Genomic DNA, 27,331 nt, shown 5'->3' on the forward strand with positions numbered 1-27,331 from the left:
AACCTGTGGAAGGAAGAACTTTTACATAGTACTTACCTGCCTCACGCTCCGCTGATGCCACTGTCTTCACTGAAAGAGGCTACAGGATCTTCTGCCAAGGTTTCGACCAGATGTGGACGCTTCTTTTCCTTTTCAGCTACATTTACTCTAAAGCAACTGAACTGGAAATAAAGTAGTCACATCTGGTTGGCACCCAGGCAGAAGAGCCTGCAGCCTGTGTCAGCGGAGCGCGAGATGGGTAATTACTATGTAAAAGTTCTTCCTTCCACTGGATAGTAACACCTATGGTTTAAGCGAAATGGCTGGAGAACCCCTTTAAGCCTCCATCTACTGTTGGACAGTCACCAGCAGTTCTTTACATTTTTCAGCAGTATGTCAATTTAGTGTCTAAAATTAAAAATAACCCCCCCCCCCCCCCCAAATTCTCCTGTCCCGATTAAAAAATAAATAGATTTTTAGCTATGTGATCCTTTGTTTCTCCTGAGATAAGCGGTATCAGTGGTGAAAGACAGTTACCTAGGGAGTTGAGGAATGATGCTATCTTGTGTCTATGGCCAGCTGATGCTTTCTCTATATACAAAGTATAGCGGCACAGTGAAACTATCAACATCTGCAAAATCTTCATATTGTCTATTCCAATAATTTCTTCTTTTTAAAGTGGTTAACCACCGCACTGTGCGGTCTCACTGAAGCTGTTTACCATATGAATCCATCAGATTTACCAGTCCTGATTAAATACTTATGGAGTGATCATACACAATACAATTTGGTGACTGCGCTGGGTAAGATAAACCTGACTACATGTCCTCGTCAACGTGGTCTTCATCAGGACTGTACTCTCCATATTTCTCATCCTCAGACTGATTTCTCTGGTCCTCATCGTCTTCACCATGTTCCAGTAAATCCTCTATTTCCAATGTTCCTTCAGAACTCCTTTAAAGAGACATTTTCAAAAGTTACATGGCACCTGACATACCCTATTTCTTCTCACATATTCATGCGTCTTCTTCATTTGCTCTAAACTTTGTATTACCACCTTCTTGAGTGGAAGTGATCAGGATAACCCAACAGAGAAGCTGCAGGTAAATCAAACCACTGCTATGCCCCTGAAGATCTATCAGCAGAAAACAGGACAATCCCTTGGCGTCCTCAGACTGCTCAGCCACCAAATAGGTGCAAGTGATATATGGTCTTGGTTCACCAGACTTACATGGTATATACAGCACTCCAAGGGTCATGAAAATCAATCCATCCTTCTTCCATGCCACAAAGATGTTTTGACCCTGTCTGTGTCAGTTTCAAGCAAAGAATGAGGGCAATAATTCACAAATATTAAGAGTCAGAAAGTACAACTCACCTGCCATCTCCACTAGGATGCACGTAATGTCTGTGTACCAAGACTTATAATATAAAAGTAAAAGGTATATTCCAGCATCCAATTGTCACGAAGAAGGAGAGGGAACAAGGAACAAGGCCTGAAAGCAAGGGAAAAAAGAAGGACACCTCCTAGTCAAATCCCTAGTCACAATCCTGACTGGCTATCAGTATGAACAGACCCCAAAGGTAGATGAGTTCATACGCAGGAGCACCTAAAGTCCTAACTCACCCTATAAGACCCTGGCGTTAGTGACAGGACTGAGACTACCTGTTCCTCCAGAAAGGAAGGACAAACAGGAGTCTCCCTCAGGCCTACAACAAAGGGCAGAGGAAAAACAACACACAGATAAAGCAAAACAAAATGCAGAAGGGAAAGGAAACACTTAACTTTCCAGTAGCTATGGCAGCAACAGGAACTCAGCCGAGAACCAAACACCAGCAGACCACAGATACCACTGAAGCTATAAACTGCACAGCATTGTGAGAGAAGCAACTATAAATAAGGAAAGTTAAATGACCATAATAGCAACACCTGGAGGTTAGAGGTGTGGCCATTATCAGAAACAACACAGACGTCTATTGATCCACAAGGAAAAGCACGTGTTGCCAGTCTCACAGATCTTCTGTCACCCACTGTCGCAGGGACGTCCGTATATCTCGGTAAAGAATCCAAACAGCAAAGGATACAGTGCACAACCTACGCGTTTCGTGTGTAGCTCGCGCTACACATGTGATTATGACCCTTGCGGTACATACAGTTGCAAGAAAAAGTATGTGAACCCTTTGGAATGATATGAATTTCTGCACAAATTGGTCATAAAATGTGATCTGATCTTCATCTAAGTCACAACAATAGACAATCAGTCTGCTTAAACTAATAACACACAAAGAATTAAATGTTACCATGTTTTTATTGAACACACCATGTAAACATTCACAGTGCAGGTGGAAAAGTATGTGAACCCTTGGATTTAATAACTGGTTGAACCTTTTGTGGCAGCAATAACTTCAACCAAATGTTTCCTGTAGTTGCAGATCAGACGTGCACAACGGTCAGGAGTAATTCTTGACCCTTCCTCTTTAAAGAACTGTTTTAGTTCAGCAATATTCTTGGGATGTCTGGTGTGAATCGCTTTCTTGAGGTCATGCGACAGCATCTCAAATCGGGTTGAGGTCAGGACTCTGACTGGGCCACTCCAGAAGGCGTAATTTCTTCTGTTTAAGCCATTCTGTTCTTGATTTACTTCTATGCTTTGGGTCGTTGTCCTGCAAAATGTCTTGATAAACTTGGGAATTCATGTTTCCTTCGATGATAGCAATCCCTCCAGGCCTTGATGCAGCAAAGCAGCCCCAAACCATGATGCCCCCACCACCATACTTCACAGTTGGGGTGAGGTTTTGATGTTGGTGTGCTGTGCCTCTTTCTCCACACATAGTGTTGTGTGTTTCTTCCAAACAACTCAACTTTGGTTTCATCTGTCCACAGAATATTTTGCCAGTACTGCTGTGGAACATCCAGGTGCTCTTGTGCAAACTGTAATTGTGCAGCAATGTTTTTTTTGGACAGCAGTGGCTTCCTCTATGGTATCCTTCCATGAAATCCATTCTTGTTTAGTATCGTAGATTCGCTAACAGGGATGTTAGCATATGCCAGAGACTTTTGTAAGTCTTTAGCTGACACTCTAGGATTCTTCTTCACTTCATTGAGCAGTCTGCGCTGTGCTCTTGCAGTCATCTTTACAGGACGGCCACTCCTAGGGAGAGTAGCAGCAGTGCCGAACTTTCTCCATTTATAAACAATTTGTCTTACCGTGGACTGATGAACAGCAAGGCTTTTGGAGATACTTTTATAACCCTTTCCAGCTTTATGCAAGTCAACAATTCTTAATCGTAGGTCTTCTGAGAGCTCTTTTGTGCGAGGCATCATTCACGTCAGGCAATGCTTCTTGTGAAAAGCAAACCCAGAACTGGTGTGTGTTTTTTATCGGGCAGGGCAGCTGTAACCAACACCTCCAATCTCATCTGATTGATTGGACTCCAGTTGGCTGACACCTCACTCCAATTAGCTCTGTCATTAGTCTAGGGGTTCACATACTTTTTCCACCTGCACTGTGAATGTTTACATGGTGTGTTCAATAAAAATATGGTAACATTTAATTCTGTGTGTGTTATTAGTTTAAGCAGACTGCGATTGTCTATTGTTGTGACTTAGATGAAGATCAGATCACATTTTATGACCAATTTGTGCAGAAATCCATATCATTCCAAAGGGTTCACATACTTTGTATTGCAACTGTATATGTGTGAAAGCCAATGAAAGGTAAAAGGGAATAATTAATGTGCACATCTGTTAACTGACTGCATAGCGCCAAAAACACATTAACCCTTCATGGTTTGAACACACAGTTAACACCATACGTATAATGCTGCAGTTGGAATATATATATATATATATATATATATATATATGTATGTAATAAAAACTAGAAAATATGCAGCAATACTGTATTTTGTATTGATTTTATTATATGTATGTATTCACGCTGCGACATTATCACACGTGCTGTTAACTGTGTTCAGACCATGAAGGGTTAATGTGTTTTTGGTGCTACACACCCTAACCTTAATTATTCCCTTTTACCTTTCATTGGCTTTCACACATACCGTATATATGCTGCAAGGGTCATAGTCCCACTTGTAACCATGTGTAAGGGAAAGCTACATGCCTGAAACGCGTTGGTATGTGCTACATCCTTTGCTGTTTGGATTGTTTTTACTGTATGGATTAAGAACTGCATTTTTATCTGGAAATTGGATACTGAACTATACCATTTACTTTTATTACAATACATGAATATATAATAAAACACAGTTGACAATCACGTAATTATAAAAATAAGTAATTCCGAACCGTATACAAACATTGTTCTAGTCATACTCCTCTAAAAATGACATTGGCGGTTAGATATAAAATTAATCTGTATCTTCTTAAGGTTCTGTGCACCGTAGCAAGGAAGTTGGCAAAATGGTCCAGCTTGATTATACACGTGCAGTGAAAAACCTACGGACGCCACTTATTTGTTATGTTTACTATGTTTGTATATATACACTAAGTGTATATATATATTTAAAGGTCTCCACTATTGGAAATAATAGGAAGATTTGGGTGCCCTTTAGATGCAACTTATTGGATTTTTACATGAGTATGACTAGCTAATTTACATAATTACTTGATTGCCAACTTCGTCTGAATATATATACATGTAGTGTTGCACTTGTTCTTCGGTTGAAAAAGACCCAGATAGGTTTGAAACGTTGTTAAGTGGCATGGAATAAAAATGGATTGATGTTGATGACCCTTGGAGTGCTGTGATTTTTCCCTGAATAACTGAAATTCTATCAGCAGAATACAGGCTGTTTACTGCAGTCTGTATTCTTTGTATGTAGAAGCTAGCACAGGTTCTTCTAAAACAGCCTGTGTCTACAGGTGTTTTCCAGGATTTTTGTATTGATAGTCTAACCTCAGGAACGGGCAGCAATACCGGATTAGTGGGACACCCCGCACCCCCTACCGATCAGCGGTTCATTCACTTCAGTGCAGTAACCAGCTCCGCCCACTACACCAGAGCTACTATAGAACAGCTGATCAGCAGGGGTGCGAGGCACCAGACCCCCGACTATTAGATATTAATTTCCTATACTGAGGATAGACCATCAATATCAAAATTCTGAAAAAAACTTTTAATTTATTAGAATATAGCAGAAGGACCCGGCTTCGCACGGGTATATTTCATTTAATGTTTGTGTGTCGTTAAAAGATATCGACAGTATCTCCCATAACAGTGACCTCTACAGCACCCCATCCCACTGTTTGCTGAGCTATGTATCTAATCCTATCTTGTGTGATACTGTCTGCTGAGCTGTGTATCTAATATCCTATTCTGTGTGATACTGTCTGCTGAGCTGTGTATCTAATCCTATCCTGTGTGATACTGTCTGCAGAGCTGTGTATCTAATCCTATCCTGTGTGATACTGTCTGCAGAGCTGTGTATCTAATCCTATCCTGTGTGATACTGTCTGCTGAGCTGTGTATCTAATCCTATCCTGTGTGATACTGTCTGCTGAGCTGTGTATCTAATCCTATCCTGTGTGATACTGTCTGCTGAGCTGTGTATCTAATATCCTATTCTGTGTAATACTGTCTGCTGAGCTGTGTATCTAATCCTATCCTGTGTGATACTGTCTGCAGAGCTGTGAACTCCACAGTTCCCCACCTCTTAACACTGACCCCCCTACAGTGCCCTGCCACTTTAACCCCTTAAGGACTCAGCCCTATTTTACCTTAAGGACTTGGCCATTTTTTGCAAATCTGACCAGTGTCCCTTTAAGTGCTCATAACTTTAAAACACTTTGACTTATCCAGGCCATTCTGAGATTGTTTTTTCGTCACATATTGTACTTCATGACACTGGTAAAATGAAGTCAAAAAAATTATTTTTTTTGCATAAAAAAATACCTAATTTACAAAAAATTTGGAAAAATTTGCAAATTTCAAAGTTTCAGTTTCTCTACTTCTGTAATACATAGTAATACCCCCAAAAATTGTGATGACTTTACATTCCCCATATGTCTACTTCAGGTTGGAATTATTTTGGGAATGATATTTTATTTTTTGGGGATGTTACAAGGTTTAGAACTTTAGAAGCAAATATTGAAATTTTTCAGAAATTTACAAAAAATTTTTTAGGGACCACTACAGCTCTGAAGTCACTTTGCGAGGCTTACATAATAGAAACCACCCAAAAATGACCCCATTCTATAAACTACACCCCTCAAGGTATTCAAAACTGATTTTACAAACTTTGTTAACCCTTTAGGTGTTGCACAAGAGTTATTGGCAAATGGGGATGAAATTTGAGAATTTCATTTTTTTGCCTAATTTTCCATTTTAACCCATTTTTTCCACTAACAAAGCAAGGGTTAACAGCCAAACAAGACTGTATCTTTATTGCCCTGACTCTGCCGTTTACAGAAACACCCCATATGTGGCCGTAAACTACTGTACGGCCACACAGCAGAGCGTAGAGTGAAAGGTGTGCCGTTTGGTTTTTGGAAGCCAAATTTTGCTGGACTGGTTTTTTGACACCATGTCCCATTTGAAGCCCCCTGATGCACCCCTAGAGTAGAAACTCCATAAAAGTGACCCCATCTAAGAAACTACACCCCTCAAGGTATTCAAAACTGATTTTAAAAACTTTGTTAACCCTTTAGGTGTTGCACAAGATATAATGGAAAATAGAGATACAATTTCAAAATTTCACTTTTTTGGCAGATTTTCCATTTTAATATATTTTTTCAAGTAACAAAGCAAGGGTTAACAGCCAAACAAAACTCATTATTTATGGCCCTAATTCTGTAGTTTACAGAAACACCCCATATGTGGTCGTAAACTGCTGTACGGGCACACGGCAGGGCGCAGAAGGAAAGGAATGCCATACGGTTTTTGGAAGGCAGATTTTGCTGGACTGGTTTTATTGACACCATGTCCCATTTGAAGCCCCCCTGATGCACCCCTAGAGTAGAAACTCCAAAAAAGTGACCCCATTTTAGAAACTACGGGATAAGGTGGCAGTTTTCTTGGTACTAGTTTAGGGTACATATGATTTTTGGTTGCTCTATATTACACTTTTAGTGTGGCAAGGTAACAAGAAAAGGAGATTTTTGTATAACTTACCAGTTAAATCTCTTTCTCGCTCTTCCTTGGGGGACACAGACCTTGGGTATAGCTCAGCTCCCTAGGAGGCGTGACACTAAGTAAAACTGTTAAGCCCCTCCTCCATTAGCTATACCCTCAGCCTGGAGATAGAGGCTACCAGTTGCGTGTCCAAGTAGTGAAAGGATAACAACCAATAACGGAAACAACCAGCCAGCAACCCAACGGGGCGCCAGACCATAACCCTGTAACCAAACACAGAAGGGTGGGTGCTGTGTCCCCCAAGGAAGAGCGAGAAAGAGATTTAACTGGTAAGTTATACAAAAATCTCCTTTTCTCGCCCATTTTCCTTGGGGGACACAGACCTTGGGACGTTCAAGAGCAGTCCAAGAAGGGAGGGACCACAAACCCAAGGCGGAACACCACCAGAGCATCAGGAAACCGCTGCCTGCAAAACCAGGCGGCCCAAAGCAGCATCCGCTGATGCATGCGTATGCACCCTATAGAACTTTGTGAAAGTGTGCAGAGAGGACCAAGTGGCTGCTTTGCACAACTGTTCAGCCGAGGCCCGATGCCTCTGCGCCCAGGAAGCTCCGACTGCTCTGGTGGAATGAGCAGTGACGCCGAAAGGCGGAGGTCTGCCCTTGGCTCGATAAGCCTCAGACACCGCCAGTTTAATGAAACGGGCAATAGCCACCTTGGAGACCGCCAACCCTCTGCGCGAACCCTCCGGAACCACAAACAGGGAGTCCGTGCGCCGAAAGGACCCGGTGACCTCCAAGTAAATCCTCAACGCCCTGACCACATCCAGACGGTGCAGTTCCCGTTCTCTGGGGTGGGAAGGAGAGGGACAGAGCGACGGAAGGACGATGTCCTCATTGATGTGAAAGGCGGAGACCACCTTTGGCAGGAAAGTCGGGACAGGCCGAAGCACAACCTTATCCTGGTGGAAGATCAGGAAAGGTTCGGAGCAAGAAAGAGCCGCTAACTCCGACACCCGTCGGAGAGACGTGACGGCCACAAGAAAGATGACCTTGCAGGACAGAAGGCGAAGGGAGACCTCCCGTAAAGGCTCGAAGGGGGCTGATTGGAGCGCCGAGAGCACCACATTCAGGTCCCAGGAAGGAACTGGAGGGCGGTACGGCGGAACAGAGTGAGCCACCCCTTGTAAGAAGGTCTTAATTGGCCCTAGAGGGGCCAGGGGACGCTGGAGAAGAATAGACAGCGCCGAAATCTGACCCTTCAGAGAACTGAGGCACAGCCCCAGGTCCAGACCCGACTGGAGGAAGGACAGGATTGTGGGAAGAGAAAACCGGAGAGGTGGGATGCTCCGGGACTCACAGAACCCCAGATAGGACCTCCAAACCCGATAGTAGATCCTAGAGGATACGGGCTTACGAGCCCGGATCATGGTGCGGACTACGTCCGCGGAGAAACCCCGTCGCGTTAAGACGGCGATCTCAATAGCCACGCCGTCAAACGTAGCGAGCCTAAATGCTCGTGGAAGATCGGTCCCTGAGAGAGAAGGTCTTCCCTGGAGGGCAGTGGCCACGGTGCGTCTGCCAACAGCAACATTAGGTCGGCGTACCAAGACCGGCGGGGCCAATCCGGGGCGATTAGAATCGCGGGGACGCCCTCTACCGCGATCCTCCGAAGAACCCGTGGCAGGAGGGGAAAAGGAGGAAAGACGTACAGAAGGGAGAATTCGCGCCACGGAAGGACGAGCGCGTCGGCGCCGTATGCCTTCGGGTCCCGTGCCCTGGCCAGGTATAGGGGGACCTTGTGGTTGAATTTGGAGGCCATGAGGTCCACGTCGGGGCGACCCCAGCGAAGACAAAGGGCTTCGAACACCTCTGGGTGCAGGGACCATTCTCCCGGGTCGATGGTGGACCGGCTGAGGAAATCCGCCGCCCAGTTGTCCACCCCCGGGATGTAAATCGCAGATAAGGCCGGCACGTGCGTCTCCGCCCAGAGGAGAATGAGGGTCACCTCTTGCATCGCTGCAGTGCTGCGAGTGCCTCCCTGATGGTTTATGTATGCCACAGCCGTGGCATTGTCCGATTGGATCCGAACAGGGTGGCCCCTCAGCAGATGGGTCCAGTGTCTGAGGGACAGAAGAATCGCCCTCAGTTCCAGAATATTGATTGGAAGTCTGGACTCCGATAGAGACCAAACGCCCTGGACGGACCGGGGAGGGAAAACCCCCCCCCCACCCCCGTAAGCTGGCATCTGTGGTAATCACCAGCCAGTTCAGTGGAAGGAAGGACTTCCCCCTTAGAGGGATATGCAACCACCAGCCGAGGGAAGCCCGAGCCAGGGGAGGCAGAAGAAAGGTCCTGTCCAGACTCCTCGGTGATTTGTCCCAGGCCGACAGAATTGCCCTCTGAAAGGTGCGGGATCGGAATTGTGCGAACGGCACCGCTTCGAAACAGGCAACCATCTTTCCCAACAACCGCATGCTGGATCTGAGGGAAGGGCGGTGATGACGGAGGAGACTGCGAACCGACCCGCGAAGGGCCAGACGCTTGTCCGACGGAAGGCGGACCTCCGCCAACTCTGTATCCAGGAGCATCCCCAGGAAGATCAGCCGTCTGGAGGGGGTAAGGGAAGATTTGGGGTGGTTGATAATCCAACCGAACCGCGTCAGGGTCTCCAGAGTGAGTTCCACACTGCGGGATGTCTGAGAGAAGGAGGGTGCCTTGACCAGGATGTCGTCCAAGTATGGGAGAAGAAAAACACTTCTTGAACGTAGAAGGGCCAAGACAGGGGCCAGGACCTTGGTGAACACTCGAGGAGCCGTCGCCAGACCAAAGGGAAGGGCGACGAATTGGAAGTGATCGTCCCCCACCGCGAAGCGCAGGAAGCGGTGATGACATGGAGCAACCGGAACGTGGAGGTATGCATCCTGAATGTCGATTGAGGCCATGAAATCCCCTCTTTCCAGGGAGGCCACTGCGGACCTGAGAGACTCCATCCGGAATCTCTGCAGTCGGAGAAAACGGTTCAGGCGTTTTAGGTCCAAGATCGGACGCACTGAGCCTTCCTTCTTGGGAACCACAAAGAGGTTCGAGTAGAACCCCCTGAACCTTTCCGTCGGAGGCACGGGGGCGACGACACCCTTGTCCATTAGAGAGTGAATGGCCGCGAAGAAGGCGGCCACTCGTACGGGATCTCGCGGAGGACGGGATCGGAAGAAACGGTCTGGCGGAATGGACGCAAATTCGATTTTGTATCCGCAAGATACAATCTCGAGCGCCCATGCGTCTGAGATGTGGGCCCGCCATACGTTCCTGAATAGGAGAAGGCGGCCCCCCACCCGGGTGGGTGGGGGCGCACCTTCAGGCAGAGGGCTGCTGGCCTGTGGGAGCCCGTGCAGGCTGGGACTTGCGCCAGGTAGGTTGCGTCCGAAAAAACGGCTTCTTGCGTCTATCCTGGGCTGGGCCAGAGGAAGAAGAACTGGCCGCGGGTCTAGACCCGGTGGGCTTGCGAAAGGACCGAAAACGGGACGAACCAGCGCGACCACGGGGGGCGCCCATTGGCCTGGACTGGGGGAGGTGAGTACTCTTCCCACCCGTGGCCTCTGATATAAGTTCGTCCAGACGGGTTCCGAACAGGCGGGAACCCGTGAATGGTAGGCCGGCCAAAGAGCGTTTGGAAGCGGCGTCCGCCGCCCAAACCTTCAGCCAGAGTTCCCTCCTGACAGAAACTGCCAGGGCAGAGGAACGGGCAATGAGGGCACCCGCATCAAGGGAGGCCTCACAGACGAATTTTCCGGCCTGAACAATTAGTTGGGCTAAGGAACGGAGGTCCTGAACAGGGACGTCCGACCCCAACTCCCGTTCCAGTTGCAAACCCCATTCAGAGACCGCTTTGCCAACCCAGGCGGAGGCAAAGACCGGTCTAAGGGCCGAACCAGAGGCAGTAAATATGGCCTTGGAGAGGGATTCCGTACGACGGTCCTCAACAGACTGGAGGGAAGATCCGTCCTGTACAGGAATAGTAGTGCTTTTGGACAGGCGAGCCACGGGAGGATCAACCTTAGGCGGGGATGTCCACGTGGTCACAGAATCCGCTGGAAAGGGATAACAAATGTCCAGCTTTTTGGGTGTAATAAAGCGGACGTTAGGCCGAGTCCAAGCCTTGGATACCACAGAAGAAAAATCAGCGTGTATGGGAAAAACCTTGGAGGCCTGTTTGGGGCGGAGAAAGGACACGCCGGCCTGTTCAGAGCTGGGGGGGTCATCGTGTAGCTGAAAGGTATCACGGATGCTAGTGACAAGATGCCCCACCGCGGACGCCAATTTGGACGGAAGCTCTGAGTCCATGTCCACGTCCGAATCCGCCAGTTCTCCCTCAGAAAGCGTATCCCTTTGAGAGGATAGACTTGACTGAGCTCGCACGCATGGCGGAGAGAGCGAAGCATCTGGAGAAGATGTGCGCTCAACCCTTGAACGTTTCTGAGTATGCCGGGCCCTGGAAGATTCGCTGGGAGGCAGGGAACCAGTGGGGGCGGCAGAAACGGTAGTCCCAGCGGGTGCGACAGGGATTGTGGCAGCCTGCGGGAGAGGCGGTCTATCCACGAGACGGCCCACTACGTGTGTAAGGCTTTCCACCGCCTGAGACAGAGACCTAGCCCAGTCAGGGGGTTCAGAGGCACCGGGGGGCGCAGCGGGAAGCGGGCCCTGCACCGGGGCCTGACATGCAAGGCAATGCGGCTCAGATTGCCCACGCGGAAAAAGTTCCTTACAGGCGGTACAGGCATGGTACCAGGGTTTGGGGGCACCTGTGGGATCTGACATGCTGAAGTGTGGTTGTACTCTAATATAGAGACCACAAAGGGTTATAGCAGCTATGACCAGGAGGGTTAGGAGAGGGTTAACTGTCCTACCAGTGCCTCAGAAGAACGTCAGGAGATGGCCCAGATCAGCAGCAGCAGAGAAGCAGTGAACAGCAGTGAGCAGCAGAGAGCGCCCACAGAAGCCGAGCGATGTACACAGGAGGTTAGAGTCCCCCACCGTGTCCCAGCTTCCTGTCAGGAGTGAGGAAGCGCGGGAAACCTCAGCAGAAAGCGCGGGGAACAAGCTCCGCCCCCTCCAGCGCTTGAAATGTCTCCTGTGAAGGAGAACGTAGCTCCGCCCCCAAAATGACGCGCGCGTAAGCCCCGCCCCCTGCCGGGACCGCTAAGCCCCGCCCCCCCGTTCTCGGCGGGAAGGGGGAGAGAGAGAAGAGAAAAATGGAGTCAGCCCCGAATGAGGGGGGGGGGGGAGAAAGATAGCAGCGTGGGGGGGAACGGCGTGGGGGTGCTGAGGATGCTGCTGTGCTGCATTGTCCTGCAGATGAGCGCTCAGAATGAGCGACCACGGGTGCCCCCCTTACCCAGAGGGGTAGATGCTGCAGATAGGGACGGGGTATGGGCTGGAATAGCCATCTCACCGTCCGACGTCTTCACCCTCAGTCCTTTCCAGCAGGGTCGCCCCTTCAGCCACTGGCACCGCAGTGGCAGGAAGCTGGAAGAGGGGCTTGGCGTGCGGGCGACCCCCTAGCTGGCGGGATGTAGGGGAGCCATTGCTGCCCAGATCCTCCTATTGCTTCTGTGGGGGAGGCAGCAGTGCAGATAAGTTGGCACTGGCGCAGCTCAACCCCGGGAGACCAGAGAGGTCTAATGCGTCTCTGGTATCCCTAGGAAAAAATAAAATAACAAAATTAGAAGAAAAAGTAAAAATAACAAGGAGAAAACAGCCCTGCAGTAGCAGGGAGTGTCTTGCCTCCTTGGACACTAAGCTAAAACTGGTAGCCTCTATCTCCAGGCTGAGGGTATAGCTGATGGAGGAGGGGCTTAACAGTTTTACTTAGTGTCACGCCTCCTAGGGAGCTGAGCTATACCCAAGGTCTGTGTCCCCCAAGGAAAATGGGCGAGAAATAGCTTTTTTGGCACCGTTTTTTTTTTGTTATTTACAACATTCATCTGAAAGGTTAGATCATGTGGTAATTTTATAGAGCAGGTTCTCACGGACGCGGCGATACCTAATATGTATACTTTTTTTTTATTTATGTAAGTTTTACACAATGATTTCATTGTTAAAACAAAAAAAGTTTTAGTTTCTCCATAGTCTAAGAGCCATAGTTTTTTCAGTTTTTGGGCGATTATCTTATGTAGGGTCTCATTTTTTGCGGGATGAGATGGCTGTCTTATTGGCACTATTTTGGGGTGCATATGACTTTTTGATCGCTTGCTATTGCACTTTTTGTGAAGTAAGATGACAAAAAATTGCTTTTTTTAAACCGTTTTTATTTTTATTTTTTTACGGTGGTCATCTGAGGGGTTAACTCATGTGATATTTTTATAGAGCCGGTCGATACGGACGCGGAGATACCTAATATGTATACTTTTTTTTATTTATGTAAGTTTTACACAATGATTTAATTTTTGAAACAAAAAAAATGATGTTTTAGTGTTTCCATAGTCTAAGAGCCATAGTTTTTTCAGTTTTTGGGCGATAATCTTGGGTAGGGTCTCATTTTTTGCGGGATGAGATGCCGGTTTGATTGGCACTATTTTGGCGTACATGCGACTTTTTTGATCACTTTTATTACCTTTTTTGGGAAGTAAGGTGGGCAAAATTTTAATTTTCTCATAGTTTTTTTTTTTTTTTTTTTATGGTGTTCACCGTGCGGGGAAAGTAACATGACCGTTTTATAGATCAGGTCGTTACGGACGCGGCGATACCAAACATGTGTAGGGAATTTTATTTTTTTCATTTTTAATTAGTGATAAATGTGTTTTTTGATTTTCACTTTTTTTTCACTTTTTCTTACTTTTTTTTTGACCCAGACCCACTTGGTTCTTGAAGATCCAGTGGGTCTGGTGTCTGCATAATACAGTACAGAACCTATATATGTTTCTGTACTGTATTTTACTTACACTGAACAGATCTATGCTTTCAGCACAGATCTGTTCAGCACCATGGACAGCAGGACGCCTGAGCAGGCGTCCTGTTGCCATGGGAACCTTCCCCGTCTGCCACAACTTCGCAGACGGGGAAGGGTAAGGACTGGGGCTTCGGGGAGCTGTCTGGGGGCTCTCTCCCTCTCCCATCGGGGGGCTGCAAAGGCACAGCAGCCCCCCGATGGGAGAGGGAGGGAGCTGCATCTTACTGTTAACTCTTTCCATACAGCGGTCCGTACGGACCGCTGTATGGAAAGGGTTAAACGGCTGACATCCATTCACAGATGTCAGCCGTTTATACCAGGGTGCCAGCAATGTGCTGGCACCCTGGTATACCCACTAGAAGCCAATGATTATTCGGCGGGAGGCGGGCGGGGGATCGCGATCCCGCCTGCCGCACCGCCCGCCTCACCGCCCGCCTCACCGCCCGCCTCCCGCACCGCCCACAACACCCCCCCTGCACCTCCCACCAGGCTAAAATCATGCAGGGGTGCAGGGGGGGTGATCACTATAGATTTGTGCCACACTAAAGTTTCTGATCGCCGCGGTCAGGGACCGCGGCGATCAGAAACAGCAGAAATAGCAACAAACCGCAGGTCTGAATTGACCTGCGGTTTGCTGCGATCGCCGATACGGGGGGGTCACATGACCCCCCCAGGCGTTGTGACAGGATGCCGGCTGAATGATTTCCGCCGGCATCCTGTGCGGATTAACCCCTGGGGCGCCACAATCTCAATTTAAACTCATGACGTACCGGTACGTCATGGGTCCTTAAGGACTCGGGAAACATGCCGTACCGGTACGTCATGGGTCCCTAAGGGGTTAAAATGGGACATTCACAGCAGCCCAGCCCTTTAACAGTGACCGCCACAGCAGTTGCCCTTTTAATAGTGGTCCCTGCCCCCTTAACAGTGACCTCCACAGTGTCCGCCCTTTTAACAGTGACCTCCACAGCGCCCTGCCCCTTTAACAGTAACATTCACAGTGCCCACCTCTATACCAGTGACCTCCACAGCACCCGCCCCTTTAAGTGACCTCAATAATGCCCTTCCCTTTAACAGTGACCTCCACAGTGCCCGCCCCTTTAACAGTGACTTCCACAGTGCCCACCCCTTTAACAGTGACCTCCACAGTGCCTGCCCCTTTAACAGTGACCTCCACAGTGCCCGCCCCTTTAAAAGTGACCTCCACAGTGCCCGCCTCTTTAACAGTGACCTCCACAGCGCCCTGCTCCTTTAAAAGTGACCTAAGGCTACATGACGACATGTGTTGCGCGACATTTTGTCTCAACAACTTTAATAATGATAGGCTATGGTGTCGCACTGCGACATGCTGGTCGCAAAAAATCCAAGATGGATGCATGTAGCAGCGTAGTTGTGCCCTATGTGTCGTGCGACTTACTGTCGTCCTGTAGCCCCAGCCTAAAGCTGACCTACAGCAGTGAAGAAAAATCGCTGGGTTGTTATGGAAACCTGGAGTAAAACTGTGTGTATGTGGAGACTAAGAGTCTGCGAGCTTCTATTGGCTGATAAAGGGACATGTGACTGTGTGTAAGGCAGTTGGGATTTGAAGAGAAAGAGTTGCAGGCTTGTATTGGCTAATGCAGGTCATTCTAACAGTCCATTTTGGTCTGTATATACTGTATATATATATATATATATATATATAAATAAAAGAGACAAGCAATAAGTGTAATATTAGGTGTTTCCTGTCCTTACTAGTTTGAATACTTTTTTAAAATAAGACCTGTAATTATATAATACAATTAAGGGCTCATGCATGAGGCTGTATAGGCTATATTAATTAACTGGGCTGTAATAGATCTGCGATACGGGTAAGTCTACTTTCACACTGGCGTTTTGGCTTTCCGTTTGTTTGAGATCCGTTCAGGGCTTTCACTAGCGGTCCAAATCGGGTCAGTTTGCATTCTAATGCATTCTGAATGGAAAAGGCATCAGTTCAGTCTCCTTTCCGCTTTGGAGACGGACACCAAAACGCTGCTTGCAGCGTTTTGGTGTCCGTCTGATGAAACTGAGCTAAATGGATCCGTCCTGGCACACAATGCAAGTGAATGGGGACGGATCCGTTTTCACTGACACAATAGAAAACTGATCCGTCTTGGCTTTGTTAAACATAATACAAACATATACGTTCTAAATGGATGCAGACGGTTGTATTATCTGAACAGATCTGTCCATGACTGATCCGCACAAAACGCGAGTGTGAAAGTAGCCTAACATATGGCTTCTATGTCACATATACAGAGTCATTCTCCAATAGAAGCATCGTACTGAAGAGAGTTATGGCCTCCCTGTGTGCGTGAACCCTAACAGGAATTACCTGTCTTCATCATCTACGCTGTCCTCCTTCGTACTTCCAGGGCCCCGTAGAGCACCAGTTTGCCCTTTCAGAGACACAAAATCATCACATAAACCGAGATCTCTGAGCACGTTAGAATAGCGCTTCTCAGCACACAGTCGAGCATTTTTCTGCAAAATAATAAATAAATAAAATGATGTGTTTACAATGTTTGGGATCCATTAACAATATATAATGCCATATATTAAAGGGGTTGTCCAGGTGTTTGATATTGATGACCTATCCTAAGGCATGGTCACAGCTTACAAGCACTGCTCTGTCCATTGGATAGCGGCTGTGCTCGGCATTGGAGCTGAGCCCCATTTACTTGAAGGCCATGTGACAGATGAACGCGATGTCACATGATTTAAAGAGGACCTGTGACTTCTCCTGACATGTCTGTTTTAGTAACTTTTTGCATCCTCCATGTACTAATAATTCGGAAGCATCTGTTCTTATGACTGTATAATGTGCCATATTCTATTTACTCACTTATATAGCACCGACATATTCCGCAGCGCTTTACAGACATTAGCATCAAGCTGTCCCCAGTGGGGCTCACAATCTAAGTTCCCTATCAGAATTTCTTTGAAGTGTGAAAGGAAAAACTGAGAACCCGGAGGAAATCCACAATAACACGGGGAGAACATACAAACCCCATGCAGATGTTGTCCTTGGTCGGATTTGAACCTGGAACTCTGGAGCACCAGTTCTAACCACTGAGCCACTGTGGGGGGCTGCCGCACAAGACCTCAACCAGACCTCACCACTAATTATCAATTTTCCCTTTTTTCTTTCCCTGAACCCTGTATAAAAATGCCATTACACTTCTATCAGTAACAGAGACTGGTGCAGCCACAGAAAGGCCTGAAACAATTAGAGGATGCTGCACAATTTGAGAAGCCCTGGCTTAGGTCATAGTAAGGTAAGAGGTACACCCCAGAGCCTTATCCCTTTAGCAGACACTGCAATTACTGCCGTGTCAAGCTCAGTATGAACCCCATTCGCCTTCATTGCTTTTTAGGAGAAAAATAAACAATTCTCACGGCATGTAGGCTGCAAAAAAAGTAAAAAAAAAATGGCTACAGAAAGTGCACCACTGTTGTCCAGAAATTGAACATGGTGCTGCAGCTGAGCGCTAAATTACTCAAATGGGGTATGGACAGAAAAGATATAGATGCGTAAAGGCTAAAATCCTTAAAGGTCTTGTCCAGCCTTTACTAAGTGATTAATTGCAGAAATGGTCAGCACGGGAAAGGAATCACTCCAATGGAAGTATAGCAAAATATTCCAGCGGATGCTCTTCGCCTTCAAAACATCTCTTTCTTTATTTCATCAATACAGATCCTGGATGAAGGCTGGAAGGGCCGATACGCGGCCTCAATATGTATCTGTATTGATGAGATGTTTTGAAGACGAAGAGTGTCCGTTGGGATTTTTTGCAATATTTACTAAGTGATTGGTTGTCCTGAGGAAAGGCCATCAATAGTTGATCGTGGGGGATCCGAAATCCCCCCCAACCCCCCCCCCCCTGCTGATCAGCTAGTGATTGCTCGTCTTGAGTGTAGGCCATCATTTAGTAAAGGCCGGACAACCCTTATAATGAGTCAACATCCTAACATTGGGAGGGGAAGCATGTTTTTATTTTTATTTTTTACTATTTCAGAAAGACAAGTAAACTCTGATGGAAAAGTTTATCTAAAAAAAAAAAAAAACAACACAATGTACAAACCTGAGTGGCTCTCTCCAATAAGAGTGGTGTCTGGGAGACCCTTTCGTTCATTGCACCCAGCTCTTGCATGTACTCTTTTGTCCTCTGTTTTTGGCTTTTCCTGTTATATAAATGTAAAGATGTCACAACAATGTTTATAGTAGCCCGCAGTCACGGGTTTCCATGTATCTCAGATCATCTATCATTACGTTCTTCTTTCTATACTTTCCATGTCTGCAGTGCATTGTGTTCTAGGTGAGACTGTAACACATCTCAATACAGATGACCCTTACACACGGCACCGATATGGAGCAGAACCCACCCCAGTCATGATCAGCACCCAAGCTTTCTATCAGGCAGCTGTCCTTGCATGGTGCAACAGCTATGAAATTCATTTTAGAAATGACTCTTTCCTGTGTGAATGTGGTTCCCCAATGCACTATGAAATAAATAAAATAAAAAAAAGGAAATTATTGGTTCTCTTTGATTTACTGAAATTAATCTGGTGCAACTGAATTTCTAATAATTTCTTGCACAAAAAAAATAAATAAAAAAAATCCACTGAATAACTAGTTTACATCCTAGTCCTGTTCACAGCGGAGGTTACCCTCTGTGACCTGACTACATATTCAGCACAAATCTTTCCTCCCTTGATATTTTGTTACAATGTATCAGTGTAATTAAAATGTATCAGTAAGGAGTCTATGATGCCAAACTCAGAGAGAATCGCCTGAACTGAATACTATTGTAGCAAAATCTGAGAAGTATTAGGCCTTCAAACGTTTTATACCCTGGAAATGAACTGTAATTTTTCATATACTGACAGACAGCAGGGATCTTGAAAGAATAAGTAAAGACGTGTAAAGGCTACATGCCATTTCGCAACCAAAATGTACTCATATTCCAATGCAACTAAAACGAAAGACGAAGCAATTTTGTCATAGGTCCTGATTTAAAAAATGTGCCATTGTTTTGTGGCTACAGTTCCCATGCATTCCTACATGTCTCCATGGTAACAGACTACAAACCAACCCTGTGTAGTCTGATCCTGTAGTCATAGTTCCACCTGTCCACTACTTTTTACTAATATACATTGTTACATCCACAAATGTGAAAGATTATTAAGAAATAAGGGACAGATAGAAGAGCCTGAATTGGAGCGGTAGACATACAATGTGGTGATCAAAAGTAGTTAAAAGGTACATATAACGGTAAAGTACCGTATATCAGAAAGTTCCATTATAGAATGATAACATTTTACATAAAAAGGTAAAACAGCCACAGTTTTATGATTATAATTGCACTTTTACTTTTCTAATCTAGTCTACCTTCCCTGGTAACACAGTCTAGCAGTTATTACCTCAATTCTTTCAATTTACTATATGACGTTGGAGTTTGGTGTGGGTGAATAGCTTTAGCTTTCCTACTTATATGTTTCTTCAGGGTTTTTTCTCTCTCCCTTCTTTTTGTTTGTCTCCTTTTCTCCTCCTCTTCCTGGTTTAATTTGTCTTCAATAGTCTTCCTAGGCGGGAAAACAAATGGCCGGAAAGCTGGTGTATTGTCTAAGGTTGGGTTCTGCTGGGACCACAACGGGAGAAGACACAGATCCCTTTTCCTAACCTATAGCTACTCTAATAAGGGGAGGGCAATGGGAGTGTATGCTATGTATTCTACTAAAGATGCATGGAATCTAGGCTTTGGTCTTAATGAAGGACCAGCAATAGCTTTAGATGAGTCACTAGTGTGACTTTAGGCCCTCTGGGGCTTACTTTGTAGACAATCAAATCCCATCTGTAAAAGAATTATGTCTTGAATCTTAATTATAGATTCAATGCATCTCTTAGGTCACAAGAAAGTGTTTACTGTGGTTACCTAATAGCCTTCTCTCTCCTCTTTGAAGACTCTGTCGATCTCGGAGAGATAACTGGAGCCTCATCGCGTGGAGATAACCCTGCAAAATGTTTCCATAACTTGTTCCTGGGAGATTTATACGGCCAACGAGCCTCCTTAAGCACTTCTTCATCTGTTTCTATGTCTTTCAGGATTTTGCCCTTGTGTGATGCTATGTCCGAAGTACGTAAATGAAAGGGGGCACAAATGGTTACATGTTTTGTGTCTTTATTTTTTAGGAGGCGTTTCTGGTGATTTTCATGTAGAACTTTAAAATTAGGTACTTGATCATTGATCTTTGGCCCATGGCTTTCATTGTTTTTAGGTTCTTGACGTCTTGATTTTATACTTCTTTTACTACTCTTACAGGCTAATGTGCTGGTAGGATAGGAAGATCCGCGCAGAAGTTCTTGAGATCTCATATTTATCCTAATCTGCCTATAAAGTTCTTCTTCTTTAAACCTTTCATTAACAGAGGTTCCATAGACAGATTTTGGGACTGGCTTTGCTTTAAAATGCTTAACATTGTGAACTGAATCCGGGAGATCATTAAGTTGGATCTTCCCGTCTTGTTTCTTGCGTTTTTCTCGCTCAGTAAACGAGAATGGTTTTTGAGATGCTAGAAGTATATCCTTGCTTCTTTCCTTCAGGAAATTCCGTCGTTCCTCATTTCTTTCGACTATCTCATAGTACAGAGGGAGATAAACCGAAGCAGGCACGGGGTTTGCTCGAAATTTCTTTTGACATTCTACTTCTTCCTCGAGTCTCTTCTTCAATAAATTGTTTTCCATCTCAATTTCTAATTTGGACTTGACATTCATCTCCTTTTTCATGGATTCCCTGATGGTCATCTCAAATGGCTGTGGGATAGTCACTCTGTGCGACCATTCTTTACATTTACTTCTGTTAGACTTATTTGACTTATGTTCCCCATAATCTGCTTTCTTGATATAATCTTCGACTGTAAATCCATTCCACATTTGACCAATTCTCTCTCTGACAGATACAGAATCATTTGCATCACTGTCATCTTCTCCATCAGACAGATCATCCACGGATGACTCTGATAAGCCAGAAGAGCTGACATTGTACTTTAGAAAGCAGCACTCGCATTCAGTAGGCTGTGAAGATTTCTCCAACTCCAAGTCTGACCTAGAAATTAAAAAATTATAGAATAATTGTCTTATTGAACACATAACATAACTCAAAACCTACCAGATGGCCAGAAAACATGGATTTTTATATTGATGTCCTATTCTTAGGATACGTCAACATCAAATTGGCGGGGGTCCAACTCATGCCCCTCAGCCGATCAATTGTTCTGCAGCAGCTCCGGCACTGAAAATACACAGCTCCATCTGCTGTGTAGTGGATGGAGCTGATTACTACAGCCTAAGAATAGGCCGCCAATTTAAAAGTCCTGGGGAACCGCTTTAAAGGGGTTATCTGGTAAATTATATTTATCCATGGACCCTAAAGGGGATTATGACTTTAATGTCCCTAAGAGTTAGTATTATGCATTAACAAAGCCTGCAGCCTCATGATTGAAATACGTTACTTAACCCATCAATGCTTGGCAAAGTTAGGGAGATACCTATGCCTGCTACTATTCATTTAAAAAGGACCTGTCGCTTCCCCTGAAATGTCTGTTTAAGTAATTACTTGCACTCTTCATTGAATAATATATCTTGAACTTCTATTCTTATGACTCTATGTTGTGCCATTCCTTAATTACTTCTGCTAGAAGCTATGAATTGAGAGCAGTTTGCAATGGAGGTCCAGATGGGTGTTACCAGTTGGAGGTATGTCGTCCCTGCACAGTGTGACTCTGGCAGAACTGATTGGATATTGTCAGACCGTGCAGGGACACACCCCCATCTGGTAACATCTGCACCTTCATTGCAAACTGCTAGTAATTCAATCATAACTTCTAGCAGGAATAATAGAGATATGCAGCATGGTGGCATAGTGGATCTGACCATGGACAACATCTGCATGGGGTTTGTATGTTCTCCCTGTGTTTGCATGGGTTTCCTCCCACACTCCAAAGACATACTGATAGGGAACTTACATTGTGAGCCCTATTGGGGACAGAAAGCAATGCTAATGTCTGTAAAGCGCTGCGGAATATGTCAGCGCTATATAAGTGTGTAAATAGAATATGGCACATCATAAGAATAGATGCTGCAGAATTATTATTACATGGGGGATGCAAAAAGTTACTAAAACAGACGTGTCAGGAGAGGTGACAGGTCCTCTCTAAAGACTACTCTGTTCCATTGAGCAGATGATTGTCAGGAAGGAAGCGTTCCTTCTCTACAATCGGCTGCTCGTCAGTGGAGGAGAAAGCTGCATTCACTGGGTAACTGGCGGCACCTTTACAAAGGCGTTCCTACGAACACTTGTAAGCGATAATCTGCCTGATGCTCAGGCAGTGTAAAGGGGCCTTAACTTGTATGGTTACCACATCTACATCAGATAAGAAACTGCATAGATACCTACCGCCCCAAAACATGTGAAAAAACCTAAGGCTACCTTCAAACCAACGCTTTTGCTGGATCCGTCATGGATCAGAAAAAACGCTTCCGTCATAACAATACAACCGTCTGCATCCATTCAGAACTGATCCGGTTGTATTATATCTATAGCCAAGATGGATCCATCTCTAAAACCATTGTAAGTTTTCGGGGGACGGATCCGTTTTCTTTGGTGTCTGAGAAAACGGATCAGTCTTGCTCCGCACCACATTGTGGACAGGAAAATGCTGCTTGCAGCGTTATTCTGTCCGCGATGGGGATGCAACCAAACGGAACGTAATGCAGTTCAGTTTTGTCCCCTTTGACAATGAATGGGGACAAAACGTAAGCGTTTTGCCCCGTTATTGAAATCCTATGCAGGGTCTCAATAACGGAAAGGTAAAGTGCAGATGTGAAAGTAGCCTAATGCAGTTTCTTGGATGGAACTGGTGTTTTTAGTGCAGAAAACTCACCAAAATGCAGATATAAAAAATATGTTAGTAAAAACGAACACGGGAGCCCACCCTAAAGCTGTTTTGCTAACTCCCATTACCTTTAAAGGGGTTGTCCGGGCTTTTAATATTGATGGCCTATTCTCAGTCCGACCCCCGGCCGATCAGCTGTATAAGGAGACTGAGTGCGCAGTGTGCACATGCATTCTACCTTCTCTCTTTGCCATAGACAGCAGCGGTGAACAGGAAGAGAGAAGGGAGACGACACCTGCACACCGCGTGCGCCATCTCCTCATACAGCTGATCGGACCTCCACCAATCAGATATTGATGACCTATGCAGAGACTAAGCCATCAGTATGGAACGTCTTGAAAACCCCTTTAACACATGTCTCTTGTGATGAAACCTTCTTACCAGTAATCTGTCTTAGCCGCAGGCTGTGCGCCCTGGACTCCCTGCAGATGCAGCTTATTGTCATACATCTTCTCCAGCTCCTCCATGTTGGCTACATGGGCATGTTTTAATCTCTGAAGCTGCATGTAGTACTCTCTGTCTGAGTGATGGACTTTCGAGATGTCCAGTATCCAGTCTTTGCCGGTCATCATTCTGCAAGATTGCTCTTCCTCGGTATCGGAAGAGGAGTCAGGATAATCCTGTTAAACACAACAATGTAAGTGTCGACATGTATAGTCAATGCCATAAGTAACAAAGGACTGAAAGCTTTGGGGAAGAATGAGGCTGGAAAGACTTGGGCCTCATTCACACAACCATATTTTCGGCGCACATCTGATCCACATTTTTTGTGGATGGCACACAGACCTATTCATTCCTAGGGGGCTGGTAAAAATGCGGACAGCACACACATCTGTGCTGAAAATTATAGAATGTCCTAGTTTTGTCCGTTTTGCAGACAAGAATAGGCATTTTGACAATGGGGGCCACAAAATGTGCGGAACGCACACAGCCGGTATCCGCATTTTATGGAGTCATGTAAATGTAGCTTAATCCTCAGTCTGTAGAATGGGTGGTATAAGTATCAAATGGATCGGGGTCCAACTGCTGGGACCCCACCAATCACAAGAATGGAGTAGTGGTCACACATGCATGTCTGTCACTCCAGTCAGCTCTATAGGACTGGCGGAGATAGACTAGTACAAGTGCTCGGCTATCTCCGGCAGTCCCAGAGAGCTGGATGTGCGCATGTGTGACCACCGCTCCATTCAAACTGTGGAACAAGGGCCCCTATTCTTGCAATCGGCATGGGCCCCATTAATTGTACCCTCATTGATCAGACACTTACCCCCTATCCTGTGGATAGAAGGTATATTGCCTTAATGGAACAACCCCTTTAACTAAAATACCATCTGCTATTGGAGATGGAGTGTATGTTAAATACAGGGCCAGCTTCAGAGCAGTACAGGCGGTACAGCTGTCAGGGGCCCAGCAAAATAAGGGGTCCAAATGCATCTGTGGCTGTCACCCACTCACTACCCACCAGTCCCTACATGGCAGCTTTGAAGTTTCAATAAAAAAAATGAAAGGGTCCCATTAAATAGACAACGATGGGCAAACCTGGTTCCCAACATGGTCCCTTTCATTTCACAATATTTAAACTTGGTGGCTCTCCTCCCTTCTCTACTATGTATAAGGTGCTCTGGCTTTGTGACTCACCCTATTCCGTTATATGGTATCAATTTGATTTATAGCTGTAGACAGGCACACTTCATTTGGAGAAATCCAGAAAGATCTTATTCATACCATTCAAATATCTCATGTATTAATTATAAAACAGTATAAAAAAAATATAAAGTTAAAATATATATAATAATAATACAATATAATAAAAAATGGTGTATATGAATTGCAATTCATTAAATATATTGCACAGCAGACTACCTATTTCTCTTCACTTCCCTCACCATGTGCGGATAATGGAGGGAGTGAGTTGAAACAACCATCGATCAATGTTTATGTAGTTATTTATATCTTATTGTGCAAATATCTCCCATTAAATAACTCCTTTCTCAATACAGCACATTAGTCTTTTTGCCCAGCAACATTAGTGCAATATGTTACCATAAGCAGATTGATACAAACTGCTACAAACTATTTATGAGAACTGTCTGCTTAGGGTACTTTCACACTAGTGTTGCAACGGTGTCATCCGGAATAACAGATCCGGTATTTAATTTTTTTAAAAGACCGCCGCATGCACAGACTGGAAAACCGGATCCGGCAACTTGGTAATTTCCAGAACACTTGGTACCGGATCCGGCATTAATACATCTCTATGGAAATTAATGCCGGATCCGGCAAGTACGGTAGTAATCCGGGATTTTGGCCGGAAAAAATACAGCAGCAAGCGGCGGTATTCTGTCCGGTCAAATACCGTACAAGGGACGGAACGGAAGACATCCTGATGCATACTCAACGGATTGCTTTCCATTCAGAAAGCATTAGGACAAAACAAATGTTTTTTTCCCCCCGGTACTGAGATCCTTTACCGGATTTCAATACCGGAAAAAAATAACGCTAGTGTGAAAGTACCCTAAGTGAGGAATTTACATAGATGATAACAGTCTAGAACTTTGGAGTAGCATGCAAGGACAATAATCAAAGACATTTATTGACCAATTATATCAATGAAGACAAAAAGACTAATGTGCTGTATTTATAAAGGAGTTATTTAATGGGAAATATTTGCACAATAAGATATAAATAACTACATAAACATCGATCAATGGTTGTTTTAACTCACTCCCTTCATTATCCGCACATGGTGAGGGAAGAGAAGAGAAATAGGTAGTCTGCTGTGCAGTATATTTAATGAATTGCAATTCATATACACCATTTTTTATTATATGGTATTATTATTATATATTTTTTTACTTTTTTTTTAATCATGTATTATAATTAATAAATGAGATATTTGAATGGTATGAATAAGATCTTTCTGGATTTCTCCAAATGAAGTGTGCCTGTCTACAGTCTTTAATTTCACGTAACTAAATATTCTGTATAGACCCCAATTCTTTGTTCTGTGGCCCCTCTCCAACCAGTCACAGTCCTGAGAGAAGTTGCATAAAAAGTGTTTTTTTCCCCCATTTGCTTCAGCATCAGTGGGTGCCACTGCTTGAGAAAATGTCTAACGTTTCAGTTGACCCCCCCCCCTCCCCTCACCAAATGTATGTAATAGGCAGTGATGTACATAGAGAAGTAAGGGCCCCATAGCAAGGATCAAACCAGGCCCCCCACACAGGACAGAAGGGTTTCTGCCAAAACCATTTTCAATTACCCTTTTCCCACTGCCTTATTTTCTAAAAGTTGTTCCTTTAGAGCAGGGATGCTCAACCTGTGGCCCCTTCAGCTGTTGTAAAACTACAACTCCCACGATGTCCTTCTGTAGGATGATAGCTGTAGGCCAGTGATGGCTAACCTCCGGCACTCCAGTTGTGGTGAAACTATGACTCCCAGCATGCTCCATTCATTTCTAAGGAGTTCTGAGAACAGCCAAGCAAGTGTACATCTTGGGAGTTGTAGTTTTACCACAGCTAGAGTGCCAGAGGTTAGCCGTCACAGCTGTTAGGCTGTCAGGGAATGATTAGAGTTGTAGTTTTGCAACAGCTGGAGGGCCGCAGGTTGAGCATGCCTGCTTTAGAGGAGAGATTCCTGACAAGTTTTTACACGCAGTAGAAGAGGAGATGATCCCAACTAAGACTGGGCCCCCTCTTGCCCTGGGCCCCGTAGCAGTCGCCTGGTCTGCCGCTATGGTAGTTACACCCCTGGTAATAGGGTATAAGATGGAAATTGGGGGAAGTTCATGCAGCATCCCACTGGAGTCAATGGTAAAGCCCCAAAATACCTTCAGGCCCATAAATTCTTAAAAATCAAATATGCACCAATATAAGAAAACCCCTTCTGATCGGCCATGGATTTTTCAGCTTGGACACAGCGCCTCAAATCGTATCTGACATGTGGATCTGCATCACCCCAACCTCCGTTAACTGGACTAGTTTTCCCCACTGAATATCTACTATAAAAAATGCAGCATGTAAAACACCTTTCACTGGATGTGAATGGAGGAGATTTGATGAATAGTGAATGGGTGTAAATGTAATCTATTGGCAATTAAAATAAAAAAACTGGAGGTATAGAGAGAGCACATGATATAGCACAAGCCCCGCCCACATTCGGGCACCCGGTTCCATGCATTGTGTGTGTCTCACCGGTCCCGGCTGTCCCTTGGACATCCGCAGCCTGTCTTCCTCCTGCCTCTCGTACAGGGTGACGGGGGCTCGGGTGCGGGGGTTGACGGGGGTGCGGATACATGAAGCAGCCAGCACCGAGTCCTGGTGGGAGGCCGCCAT

The 27,331-nt window shown here is 45.4% G+C and overlaps 1 protein-coding gene across 1 annotated transcript; it reads right to left on the bottom strand.

Moving 5' to 3' along the window:
* Window positions 1–437: 437 nt before the first annotated feature.
* Window positions 438–27,331, bottom strand: FAM161A (FAM161 centrosomal protein A). Its single transcript, XM_044291941.1, has 6 exons — window positions 27,191–27,331; window positions 23,379–23,617; window positions 19,979–21,148; window positions 18,128–18,227; window positions 16,378–16,526; window positions 438–933 (listed from the first exon to the last, which is right to left on the bottom strand). The coding sequence occupies exons 1-6, from the start codon at window positions 27,329–27,331 to the stop codon at window positions 798–800; spliced, it is 1,935 nt and encodes a 644-aa protein (XP_044147876.1). The 3' UTR covers window positions 438–797.

Source organism: Bufo gargarizans, chromosome 4, assembly GCF_014858855.1.
Source record: "Bufo gargarizans isolate SCDJY-AF-19 chromosome 4, ASM1485885v1, whole genome shotgun sequence".
Lineage (NCBI taxonomy): Eukaryota > Metazoa > Chordata > Amphibia > Anura > Bufonidae > Bufo > Bufo gargarizans.

Coding starts and splice junctions, on each gene's coding strand:
- FAM161A (XM_044291941.1), bottom strand. CDS start 27,331: ATGGCGGCCTCCCACCAGGACTCGGTGCTGGCTGCTTCATGTATCCGC. Junction 23,618..27,190: donor CCAAGGGACAGCCGGGACCG/GTGAGACACACA, acceptor TGTGTTTAACAG/GATTATCCTGACTCCTCTTC. Junction 18,228..19,978: donor AGGAGAGAGAAGGCTATTAG/GTAACCACAGTA, acceptor TTTATATAACAG/GAAAAGCCAAAAACAGAGGA.